This window comes from Capricornis sumatraensis, chromosome 13 (assembly GCF_032405125.1).
Source record: "Capricornis sumatraensis isolate serow.1 chromosome 13, serow.2, whole genome shotgun sequence".
NCBI classification, from domain to species: domain Eukaryota; kingdom Metazoa; phylum Chordata; class Mammalia; order Artiodactyla; family Bovidae; genus Capricornis; species Capricornis sumatraensis.
This window is the reverse complement of record NC_091081.1, coordinates 75050166-75063089: the sequence shown is the minus strand read 5'-3', so window position 1 is coordinate 75063089 and position 12924 is coordinate 75050166. Positions and strand designations below refer to the sequence as shown.

At 43.0% G+C, this 12924-nt stretch overlaps 1 protein-coding gene across 3 annotated transcripts in view; it reads right to left on the bottom strand.

Annotated features, from left to right (window-relative positions):
• PLEKHG1 (pleckstrin homology and RhoGEF domain containing G1) overlaps positions 1-12924 on the bottom strand; it is a 104334-nt gene that overhangs the window by 38541 nt on the left and 52869 nt on the right. For 2 of the 3 annotated variants that reach the window (XM_068984995.1, XM_068984996.1), the window contains exons 4-5: positions 4585-4631; positions 213-363 (exon numbers count right to left, since the gene is read on the bottom strand). In XM_068984995.1, the coding sequence (XP_068841096.1) occupies positions 213-363; positions 4585-4631 (198 nt within the window). The remainder of the gene's footprint in view (positions 1-212; positions 364-4584; positions 4632-12924) is intronic. The other variant, XM_068984997.1, reaches the window with a different exon arrangement.

The window sequence follows — 12924 nt, the reverse complement described above, 5'->3', positions numbered from 1 at the left end:
CTTTCTACTTGGCTGTTATCAATGAGGCTGCAGGGCTACCATATAAATATCTCTAATTCCTCAAAGCAGATTAGTCAGTTGTAAAGTATGAGTGTGGAAAATGTTTCCATATGTCCACAGCCACTTTTGATTTTTTTTTTCTCCTAAACTTAATATATACACATAAAACCCTTAGCCTCTAGAAAGTCCTTCCAGTGCAGGCAGAAACTTACATGCAAAAGGAGATGATACTTGAGAATCCGCTGAACTGGCTTCAAGAGATAGGACCCCAGAGGCAGTGAGTGTTTCAAAGTTTCCTGCCGTTCCCTGAAGAATTTGGCCAGCATCTTGTTCCTCATACACTCTGTTAGCACGGCCACGGACCTGCAAGAATATTTTAAAATCAATGCCGGTGAAAGTGAAAATGTTAGTTGCTCACTCATGTCCAACTTGGCGACCCCATGGACTGTAGCCTGTCTACCCATGGAATTGTCCAGGCAAGAATACTGGCGTGGGTTGCCATGCCCTCCTTTGGGCGATCTTCCTGACTCGGGGATCGAACCTAGGTCTCCTGCATTGCAGCTGGATTCTTTACCATCTGAGCCGCCAGGCAAGTCCTTTAAATGCGTGTATCAAGGCCCTAAAGCAGATAAAGTGGCAGTAGAAAAATAGGTAGACTAGAAGGCCTCTGGGCAGGTGAGGAAAAAGTGTCCCCCTGGTTGAACTGGGTGAGTCTGGTCCCGATTCACCTCTGGGTGAATTAGAAAAAGACACTATAAGAGGGCAGTGAGACATGGACACATGACATCTAAGCTGCCAGCTCTGTCCTTCAGGGAGATGAAGCCCCTATCAGGACACAGGACTTGCCAAAGGGGATTTAAATTGGATGGAACCCCAATTTAAAGAATCTGCCTGCCAATACAGGAAACGCAAAAGGCGCGGGTCTGAGCCCTGGGTCGGGAAGCTCCCCTGGAATAGGAAATGGCAACTCATTCCAGTATTCTTGCCTAGAAAATTCCATAGGCAGAGGAGCCTGGTGGGGTATGGTCCATGGGCTTGCAAAGAGTTGGACACGTGGATTGAGTGAGCGCACACACATGAGCATCTTTGTTCGCTGTTCAACTTCATATCTGCATTCAGTTTTCACAAGTTACACTGCAAGGAGCGGTCACCATCGTACTAAGAAAAAGGAGTGGCTTCTTTCCAGCAGACCCAGCCCCCTGCCAGACATCTGTCGCCTGCTTTGCTGGTTGTGTTTGTGTAAGTGCACAACGTGTGTGATGTTACATGCAGGTCTTTGGAGACCTCGTTTCCCAGGGAACTTCCCTTTGAGAATCTCTGAACAGACCTTTCTGTCCACCTCCAGGTATCTCTCTCCTCATTCTAAATTCAGTTTTTGAAACAGCTGGTTAACCTTGGTCCTCAAGGACCGTGCTTTACAGAGTGTATTAGAAAAATGGCTCAGGATTCCTTCTCTACTCCAAAGGCAAGAAGTTTGGCCCCCAAACATTCTAGAGAGATGGCTGAAACAACACTCACATCTTATCCATGAAGTAAGCTGGTGGTCTTGTGAGGTCACACACACACATAAATTAAAATCTCATGGTCTCATAAGTTAGAAGCAGGTGGAAGTGACTTCAGCCCCTTTCTCCCCAAGTCTTAATAGGTTTTCAGAATTAATTCAGAAAATTGGAGCCAAACAACAAAATAAAACTCCATGGAAGGAAGTGACGGACGGTGGTCTCCTGACGAAATGATCAGAATCCCTTTTGTGTCTGACTGCTTGGAGAAATATCTATTCAAACAGATTTATTTTTCCCTTCAAGTCAAGATTTCAAAACAATTCTTTACCATGGAACCCAGGGACTTTTCTAAGGCTCTTTAGAGTCAGAATTAGCTGCTCACTGGCTGTCTAACCCTCTGAAGTCTTGAGTTCTTGCACAAGGATAAGACACCTGCAGGAGATGCTAAGCACACTGAACTCCAGATTGAGGCCACGTGGGGACATTCGAGGACAATGACCTGAGTGGGTCTGGCCCTCTCCCTGGGGACAAGAGGGAGGGCTTGAGCCTCTTCCCAGGGAAGTCACTGGGGCGTGACTGCTATGAAGAAGGATACCTGTCAAGGCATGCAGGAGACACAATATCAGCAGCCCAGGTCCAAAGGGGGAAGACACGTTGTCAGATGGGCTGAAACACCTGGCGCTCACGGCTTGTGAAGACAGGGGAGGGGAGGGAAAGCTTGGGCCTCAGAGAGCAAATGGTTAGGAGGGGGATGAGAGAAAAATCTTTTCCTATGAACATGAAAACCACACAACTGGGCAAGACTCGGATGTACCCACTTCACTGAGAGGGCCTGGGAGCATATCCCTGCTAACATGTTTCTTTCCTTCTTTAAGGTCAGATCTGAAATACAAAACACTTCCTCCAGGAAACTGTCCTGACTTCTCCTCCCTTATCTCACACATCTTTAGCCTCTGTTACACATGACTGAGGTGGTGCTGCGCTGACTTATCTTCACTGATTTGCTCTTTCCTAACGGCTGTCCCACTAGTGCATTTGGCTCAGTTCTGACCCTCAAAAGAAAATGAACTGCTTGAAGGCATGGGATATTAGCTCCTATCTCCCGCCAGTGTACACAGAATGTGGACTTGTGCGCCATGAAGGACAGGCCCTCAGATATGTCCTTGCACAAATGACTGTGCCTGTCTGCACCCTGAAGCAGCCTAGTTTATAAAAGTTGCTTTCATTTTGCACTCTCCATTCTTATTACGAAGTTAGGAAAATCTTAATATAAACCTCCAAAACTAAATATTCAGAAGATATTTCTTCCAATGACATGTTTATAATGAAATTTACACAGACATAATCCTCCACACAAGCCACTCTAGCATCTGGCTCCCGATAACTGGGTCCAGGGCTCTGCTGATTCTTCAGAGTTGGAAAGGTTTTCCATTTCTCTCAGAAGGAAGGTCTATGGAGAAGTTGAGGCCTGATTCTGTGATTTCTCTGCATCAGGGTGTGGTATAATGCTGGCTTTTGGCATAAGGACCACAGATTTAGTTGGGGCATCCTACAATGTCCTGATATCTTTAGCAGCGAGGTGGCAACAAATGTTTTAGGAGACAGCATTGTGTAAGTGAAACTGTGTAAAGTGTGGGTGGGTCTACAGATAAGGAGATGGATAAATGTACTAATCTGCATGTGGGGTTTTGTTTTGTTTTCAGAGAAACCTGGGACAAACTTGCTTGGCCACCAACCAAATAAATCACCACAGCACAATATGCAGACCAGTATTTAAAGGAGGATGTGAAAATTCTTCAATGGAAAGAGTTTTGCTATGGTAAGCCCAAGCCTCTGGCTTCACATCCTTTAATCCACACTGGCTTTCTACCACCAGGCAGGAATGACCCACTTGCTCTTCCTGACCACAGTGGCACAAGGGGCTCAGCCTGCTGGATTCTCTTCAAGGTGGACTCCAGCACCCACTTTATCCTTACGGACACGTCCATACCAAGACTGGCTACAGAGTAGATAAAAGTTCCCTGAGCTCTCTTCCTGGTTCATGCCTAACATAACAATGCTAGTCTTGCTAGTCATGGGCAGACAGACAGTAGAAAGGTAAGGGGCAGAGGGAATCATAAAGCTTCAGAAATTCTACAAGGATGTGGCAGCATGAGGTCTGAGGCCAGACCAACCTTGGTTTAAATCTCAGCTGGGTCCGCTCACATGTCAGCTGTGTGACTCCTGTAAATTCAATAAACCTACTGGAGGCTTGATGATTTCATCCATGCAGTGGGGATGGGGCAGGGATGGTGATAAACAAGCACTTCTGGAGGGCTTATCAGGGCCAGGCCCTGTGTTGTCTGTGCATTCTGCCTTTCTTTAATCCCTTAACATCTCTAGATTGTTGGGAAAATGAAATTCAACCACATTTTGTATTTATAGCACTAAGAGTAGCACTTGAAATTACTAAGTGCTCAATAAATGTCTTTTGCAGAAAAAAAGATTTCCAGCAGAGTGAGTCATGGTCTTAGACCTGATTCCCTTACTGAATGATCACTGAGGCTACTCCTTCAACGGCCCTCCTACCACCACCTCTCGGGTAAGTGAACCTGAACTGATGGTCCAGGTAGGAAGCTTATCATGATCATTCCCTTCTCTGAGCTCCATAAAACTTGCGTAGCTTCTAAAACTTACATAGCAAAAATATAACCTATTTTATCCCCAGATAGATTATATAAACTCATTAGCAGGACATCCCACATTCTTAAAAACACAGCACACATACAAAAGGGTTAATAGATAAGCCTTCTTCTAGCCAAACACTTCTAGGAGTCCAGTGGAGGACACCTAACAATCTTTTTGGTCTCCTCCAAGGTCATTCACAATTTTCCCCCCAGGCTGCTCTGCCGGGTAGTCCCTAGGCCTGAATGGATCAGTATCAGGATACCCCTGTTATCCGTTCTCAGCATTTCTGCAGTTTTCCCACAGTATTCTGCACAGCGCCAGGCACATAGTGCCCACTGACCACATATACTGCGTTGACCGACCTCAAGCAACATGAAGGTAAGCAAAAGTATTTCCACACATTCACCAGGCGTACCTTGGATAGTTCGTGCAATACTGGGTATAAATGTGGAACTCTTCACTCTGCAAGGAAACAAAAGAGATGTAATAGGCTAAAAAAAAAAAAAAAAAAAAGTAGACAACAACATTCAATGAAAAATAAAAGATATATCATTCATCCTTTAAAAGATGCTGTTTTATATGTTGTTTCTCTAACTACCTTGGCCTGTCTTCTGAGTCCCTGTGGCAATCATTCGTGCCATTTTAACTACCTTGATTTATACCTAGAATCCACATGCACTTGAACTCATTTGAGATCGATCATTAAATACTTATTGAGCATCTGCTATGTTAGATGAATCTGAAGGCAAATAGGAAGAGGAAGACAACAGGGTTTTTGTTCCCAGGTGCTCATGGTCCCCTGGGGCATTTGCAGGGTGAGAGAGAAATATAAGCAGATAATTTAAATATTATGTGGTCAGAACATGTTGGAAGCATGTGCAAGGGAATACTTTCAAGCCCTGTGTGTGTGGCTTCCTCTGCCCACGGTCTTTCCCACCTTTCTCACTGGACAGCCACTAGGCACCTTTTGACATTGAACGGAGGGTTTATTTCCTCTCAGGGGACTTTCTTGAGCTCTTGGACTGAGCCAGTTGCTCCTACTCTGGGGTCCCACAACGCTCAGTACCAACCTATCTTACAGCATTTGCCAAATGAGCATGACATTTTTTTGTGCATCTTCTACCACTCTACACTGTGAGTTTCTGCAGGAGAGGGGCCATCGCGTGCTTGCCTGGCACATAATGTTTTTTGAACTAATGAATGCCCCTCTCTCCTATGAAGCTGAAATTATTTGAGAGCAGGATCCAAGTCTACTCATTTGTACATCTAGAACAGCAGCAATGCCTCAAACGCATTAAATGTTTGGCTAACTAATGGGGGATTCTTGCCTTTTGCTATGGTTCCCTTATCAGCAAATTGATTCCAGATTCCCTTATCAACAAATTCTAGACATAATATCACTTCACTTACTTGTAAATACTTTAGTATATATCTTTAACAAGAGAACTTTAAAAGAGAAACATTACCACAATGCTATTATCATCTTTAAATAATTCCATGGGAAGGACTGGGGGGTTGGCATTAGCAGATGCCAACTATTATACATATAACATGGATAAACAGCAATATATATAGTAGTATATATCTACTGTATAGCATACGGGACTATATTCAATATCCTGTGATGTACCATAATGGAAAAGAACATGGAAAGAAATATATATATATGTGTGTATAAAAAAACTGAGTCATTTTGCCATATAGCAGAAACTAAACACATTATAAACCAACTTTACTTCAAGAAAATGTAAATAAATAATTTCATAATATCACGAAGGTTCATTATCACTATTCCTATTTTTTCTTTTCTTTTTAAAAATTATAGTTTTCTGTTTGCTCTGTATTCCAAATAACATCCATACACAGCAACTTGATATTGTTGATATCTAAGTCCCTTCTAATCTATAAATTCCCCCTCTTATTTCCCTCCTGCAATTAAGTTGAAGAAGCCAGATGATTTCTCCTGCAGTCTCAGTTTTGCTGATCAAGTCCCTACGGCTTTCTTTACTACGTTTCTCTGTCTTCCACACTCCTTGTGGTTTAGAAGAGGCTTGACTGGATTTAGGTTCCATAATTTGGCCCAAGTACATCATAGACTGGATTGTACTTAAACTGAGAGGCATAGGAACTGGTTGTTTCTTTCTATGATGTTAATAATCATTGGTAATTACTGCTTAGGTCTTTTAATTCATGAAGGGCTGCAAAATGGTGATAATTGGAAATACTATTCTTTCTTCATTCATTAGCCAGACTTTTTTTCCAAGAAAGGAACTGCCTTAGATTAGTTACCCTGCAGTTTGTGGTTTGTATGGGAAAGACAGGATAAATGCTTGATTCCTTTCCTTAATTTTTAAAATAATGCATCAGCTCTCTAATATCGTGTAAAGGACTTGGGTTTTTTAACATCACTGTGAATTTCATGAATATAAACATATTTCATGACTTTCAGTTGTTTTTAGTTAGCTATCTTTTTACTGATGCTCAAACGATCCCATCTTTGGCCAATAGGAGCCTCTTCTTGAGTATCTGTGACCCGACCTACAGCCTCCAGTAGCTCGTTCCTTTCTGGGGTGACAAGATGTTTCAGATCCTCTTGCACATTTCCCTCCCACACTCATTCTCCCGGAGCCCGGATTTCTTCACGCAGGCAACAGTATGTGGGAATCACAATCTGAGCGTTAGCGATGCTCTTGCTACCAGGTTAATTATCATTTCTAGGCCTTTTCAGTGGACAGAGTTAGAAATATGGTGTTTCTAAAGCTAAAACACATGCTTCAGTTCAGTTGCTCAGTCGTGTCCGACTCTTTGTGACCCCATTAATTGCAGCATGCCAGGCCTCCCTGTCCATCACCATCTCCCAGAGTTCATCCAAACCCACGTCCATCGAGTCAGTGATGCCATCCAGCCATCTCATCCTCTGTTGTCCCCTTTTCCTCCTGCCCCAATGCCTCCCAGCATCAGAGTCTTTTCCAATGAGTCAACTCGTTGCATGAGGTGGCCAAAATATTGGAGTTTCAGCTTTAGCATCATTCCTTCCAAAGAACACCCAGGACTGATCTCCTTTAGAATGGACTGGTTGGATCTCCTTGCAGTCCAAGGGACTCTCAAGAGTCTTCTCCAGCACCACAGTTCAAAAGCATCAATTCTTCGGCACTCAGCTTTCTTCAGAGTCCAACTCTCACATCCATACATGACCACTGGAAAAACCATAGCCTTGACTAGACAGATCTTTGTTGGCAAAGTAATGTCTCTGCAAACACCCTCTTCCAACAACACAAGAGAAGATTCTACACATGGACAGCACCAGATGGTCAACACCGAAATCAGATTGATTATATTCTTTGCAGCCAAAGATGGAGAAGCTCTATATAGTCAGCAAAAACAAGACTGGGAGCTGACTGTGGCTCAGATCACGAACTCCTTATTGCCAAATTCAGACTAAAATTGAAGAAAGTAGGGAAAACCACTAGATCATTCAGGTATGACCTAAATCAAATCCCTTATGATTATACAGTGGAAGTGAGGAATAGATTTAAGGGACTAGATCTGATAGACAGAGTGCCTGATGAACTATGGAATGAGGTTCGTGACATTGTACAGGAGACAGGGATCAAGACCATCCCCATGGAAAAGAAATGCAAAAAAGCAAAATGGCTGTCTGAGGAGGCCTTACAGATAGCTATGAAAAGAAGAGAAGCTAAAAGCAAAGGAGAGTAGGAAAGATATAAGCATCTGAATGCAGAGTTCCAAAGACTAGCAAGAGGAGATAAGAAAGCCTTCCTCAGAGATCAATGCAAAGAAACAGAGGAAAAGAATAGAATGGGAAAGACTAGAGATCTCTTCAAGAAAATTAGAGATACCAAGGGAACATTTCATGCAAAGATGGGCTCGATAAAGGATAGAAATGGTCTGGACCTAACAGAAACACATGCTTAGTTGATGCTAATACTTGCAATTCAGGTTCAGGACTAGAGTGTTTCTAATTAGCCTCATTCTTAATCTGTATTTTCTTTCTTTTGCCAATTCCAGTTCTGAATGACACAACTGTGAATATTCATTTGCTTTATCCCACAATACACACAATTTTGGAATAACAATACTGAAACCATCATATATGATATCATTACTGAAAACGGTTAAGGATGTATTTGTTGTATTTTGCCCATAGCATATTTTTTGGTTGATTGCCATTTTCCTCTGTGTGGTCAAGCTACAAACTGGATTCACAGTTAGGTTCATTGTTTCAATCTGCTTTCATTTTTTGAAGGCTGTTTTAAACTTTAACTTTGTCTTATAATTATGTAAAATAAATACATGGTTTCAAAGTCAACTCTCCAAAGAAACGCACACTCAGAGAAGTCTGGCTTCTATGTCTTCTCATTCTAGTCCATTCCCTGCCTCTCCCCTCAGGAACCAATGTCTAATCTTACAGTTTATCTTTAAAAAAATTTTTTTAAACATACACATTGAAATATAAGTATAACTTTCCCCATTTCTAGATAAATAAAAGCAAGTTATGTCAGTGATTCTCAAACTTGAGCATTAGAATTAACTTGAGAGCTTATTAAAACACAGATTACTGGGTTGCACCCCCAGAGTTTCTGATTTGGTAGGTCTGGGTAGGGCCTGAGAATCTGCTTTCTAACAAGTTCCTATATGATGTGGCCCAGAGACCACACTCTGAGAACCACAGTGCTAGACGCCCCACCCCATCCCCTTTCTAGTAGTATATAGCAATATTCTTTATTTGCTTTTACTGCTTTGTACTACTCTATTATGTGAATATGCCACAGTTTATTCAACCAGGTTTTGTTCATGAACGTTTGGGCTGTTTCCATGTATTGCATATTTCTGTGGGTGGCTCAGTGGTAAAGAATCCGCCTGCCAATGCAGGAGATGCAGGTTTGATCCTGGGTCAGGAAGGTCGCCTGGAGAAGGAAATGGCAATCCACTCCAGTATTCTTGCCTGGAAAACCCCATTGAGCAGCCTGGTGGGCTGCAGTCCATGGGGTCGCAAGGAGTGAGACACAATTGGGCACGCACACATACACGCGTGTACCTTAGATTTATAAATTGTAACAATTAGTACTGTAAAGTATAACATCACCTTTGTTGAGATTTTGTCACTATATGTTTAGGACAGATTTCTGGAAGTCGGATTGCTGGAACGAAGGGTGAATTCAGATGTACTTTTCCTAGACATAGCCAACTTCCCCTCCACAGGGTCTATTTTGTTTTCCCACAGTTAAAGGAGTGTGTATTTCCCCATGGCCTTGCCAACATAGTATGCTGCCAAAGTTTTAAGCATAATATTTAAAAAAACACTAAGTTGCCAAATTCTAAAAATTAGAAGATAAAAATTTTTTGATTTCTGCCTTCTCTTGAAAAAGTATTAGATCCATAGGCCCTAGGCCTACAGTTTCACATAACACTTCTGTCCCCAAGGCATAAGTACCTTGACGCTCTGGCCTCTGCCTGGGCCCATTCACCCACTGTGTTCATCAGCTTAGCTCCTGAAGGCACTGGAGTGTTCCACTTTCCCCAGGGATAAGAAAGGCACAGTGACTTGCCCAAGGTCTTCCAGGAAATTAACATCAGACTGGAGTGCCCCCCTCTCTCTATTCTTTGGTCTGGGATTGAGCTGTATTCCCCCACTGTGGAAGCACAGAGTGCAGAGTCTTAACCACTGGACCACCTGGGAAGTCCCTGGAGCCCTTCTCTGGGTGTACTCACACTCTCACACTTACTTGCTCTGTTCCTGCCTCCTGCCACACTCAGTATGGGGTTGAACAGCTATTTGGCTGATTTCCTTAAACTTAGCATCATGACGGAGAAGGCAATGGCAACTCATTCCAGTACTCTTGCCTGGAAAATCCCATGGATGGAGGAGCCTGGTGGGCTGCAGTCCATGGGGTCGCTAGGAGTCGGACACGACTGAGCGACTTTCCTTTCACTTTTCATTTTCATGCATTGGAGAAGGAAATGGCAACCCACTCCAGTGTTCTTGCCTGGAGAATCCCAGGGACAGGGGAGCCTGGTGGGCTGCCGTCTACGGGGTCGCACAGAGTCGGACACAACTGAAGTGACTTAGCAGCAGCAGCAGCAGCATATGAAATACCAAACACAATGGCCTCAATAAAAACATTCTAAATTACATCATCTACCCTAAAAATACCTCAAGGCTTCTCTGCACAACTGAATTTGGGCCATTCTGTGACATCATGACTCTGTTCTGTCTTAAATTAGGCAGTTTTGATTTAAATCTCTGATATATTCTTAATATAGAACCAAATGCATATTTGATCTTAAATTTATAAGCCCTGTGGACAGTTCAAATAATGGCTTTACGCAAAAGTCAGTAACTCCTATTTAGTTAATCCCTGAATAACTATTTCTTATGAGATATGCACTCAAATCCTTTTCAGAAGTATTTAGGGAGAAAGAAGGCAATGAGAGAAAATTATATAAAAACAGATATCTTCTTCTGGTTATTTAACATTTTCAAGTTGCAATTAGTGATGATGTCAAAATAAGACATTTAATTATGAAAGAACCAAAATATAGCCATCAGGGCCAACTGAACATGAAGGGTGTTTGAATGTTTCCTGAATGAACAATCAGAGAATAGAAATCTGTATGATTTTAGGGTTTCTTCTGCCATAATGTTAATGTCTCCCCACTCCATCTTTCTCCCTCCCTCTACTTTTCACACACACACACACACACACACACACACACACACACACACACACTCACTCACTGATGACTGAGCAGTTTTTACAGGACAGTACTGAGAAAGGCTTACTCTGTAAGGAGACATTGATTTGTGTGTGTGCATGCTAAGTCGTTCAGTCATGTCTGACTCTTTGTGACCCCATGGACTATAGCCCACCGGGCTCCTGTGTCCATGGGATTCTCCAGGCAAGAATACTGGAGTGGGTTGCCATGCCCTCCTCCAGGGGATCTCCCGGACCCAGGGATTGAACCTGTGTCTCTTATGCCTCCTGCATTGGTAGGGGGTTCTTTATCCCTAGTGCCATTCAGGAAGCCCACAACATTGACTTGAATAGACTCCAATCATATTCTTATTAATCATATTATTCATATTAATATTAATCATATTATTAATCTGATACCAGCAGTTTCCTGAGGATAATTTCAACAAGTGGCTCGTGTGTGTGTGTGTGTGTATGTGCATATGTGTGTGTGTTTGCGTGCGTGCGTGCACACACACATGCCTGGACACTGAAAGGAGACAGTCTCCAATGAGGAGGGGGCCACGCATCAGGTGAAAGAAGGTGGTTAAGGGAAGTTGGGCCTCCGAAGACAAACTTCCCTCCTAAATGTCACCCAGGGTCAGCCTGGCTGACAGTCAAGCTGAGTGACGGAAATGAGAGTGGAGGTGAAGGCAGGAAGCCACGGAAACCCGCTCCAGGTGTTTCCAGAGCCCTAAGACCAGGCGTGCGCTCGGGGGGCGAGCGCTTGGCCTGCCTGGCGGGGATGCTCACCCCTCCTGAGAGTGGCTTGTGCAGTGCTGTGTTGTTCTTTTCTAGGCAGCAGGTAAGAAGGGCTGTGTTCTCTTGTCAGGAGGGATTTCGGTCACCTAGCCATACCACAAAAGCAAGGTCAAAGTTGACTCTGTGTAAGCCCCAGTGACTCAGATAAAAGCAGTTGGCAACCGCCAGCTTCACCTCTTTCATTAAAGGCCCCTCAATTAAAGCAATTTTCCACTCCTCCCCAGAGGTGAGCAGCTGCTTATGTTTCACAAAGTGTAACATCTTCTAAATTTCAGGGTGCTGAGTGAGAAGCAGGCTGTGCCAGACCCACACACACCCCCTCGCTATTCCCTGCTCACACACAGGAGTGTGGAGTGCTGCAATCAGTCTTCCAATTAAACTTGGCAATATCACAACAAGAAATCAGATTTGGGAGTTGGCAACCTGGTGCGTAAACAAACTTTTATGTGAATAATTAAGCCAGAGCTAAGCATACGCTGGACCGTCTTTAATCAACTTGTGATTACAGTTACCAGAAAAGCCCCAATGTTTCCGAAAGCTTCTATGTTGTTTATTCACTGTGGTTATGCTAACACAGCTTCTTTGATATACTCAGCCTTATCTTTTACCCATTTCTCCCTCTTTCATTTTCCTTCTCTTTTCCAAATTCTTACCCTTCCCGGTGACACAGGCCACTTGTGAGAAGAATTGTGTGTGTAAGTATGTGTGCACAAACATTTTGTATGTTAACACATACACTGCCACCCACAAAGTCAGGCGTGTTTTATATATAAGTCCGTCAACTGCCTTTAAGGAGCCCCACTTGAGTAGAACCAAGAGTGTTATGTTTGGATTCAAAACCATTGGATCATCAGAAATAACCTTATGGAATAACCCCGGAACCCGGTCAGGCTGGGAGGACGTCTCCAAGTTCACACTGGCCTCCGAGACTCTAAATGAGGTGCTAACTCTCAGTTGACCCAAAAGCGCCATCATGAACTTTGCCTCAACCTTTGTACATTTGAAACCACAACTGTAAAAATCACATGAAGTTTTGCTGGAAAAACAATTTCTGCTAGAGGTTTTCCAAACAAAAGCTGCTGAATTTTTAGAGAAATGTAAGACAAGATTCTATTTACAGTAGAACATCAAGAAAGTAATGTTGTAAAGGATTCCCTTATATGTTTCAGAATTCTCTTACCTGGGTACAGAATATAAACTGACTGTCATTTAAGCTTTAAAATTCAAATCCTCTCCTT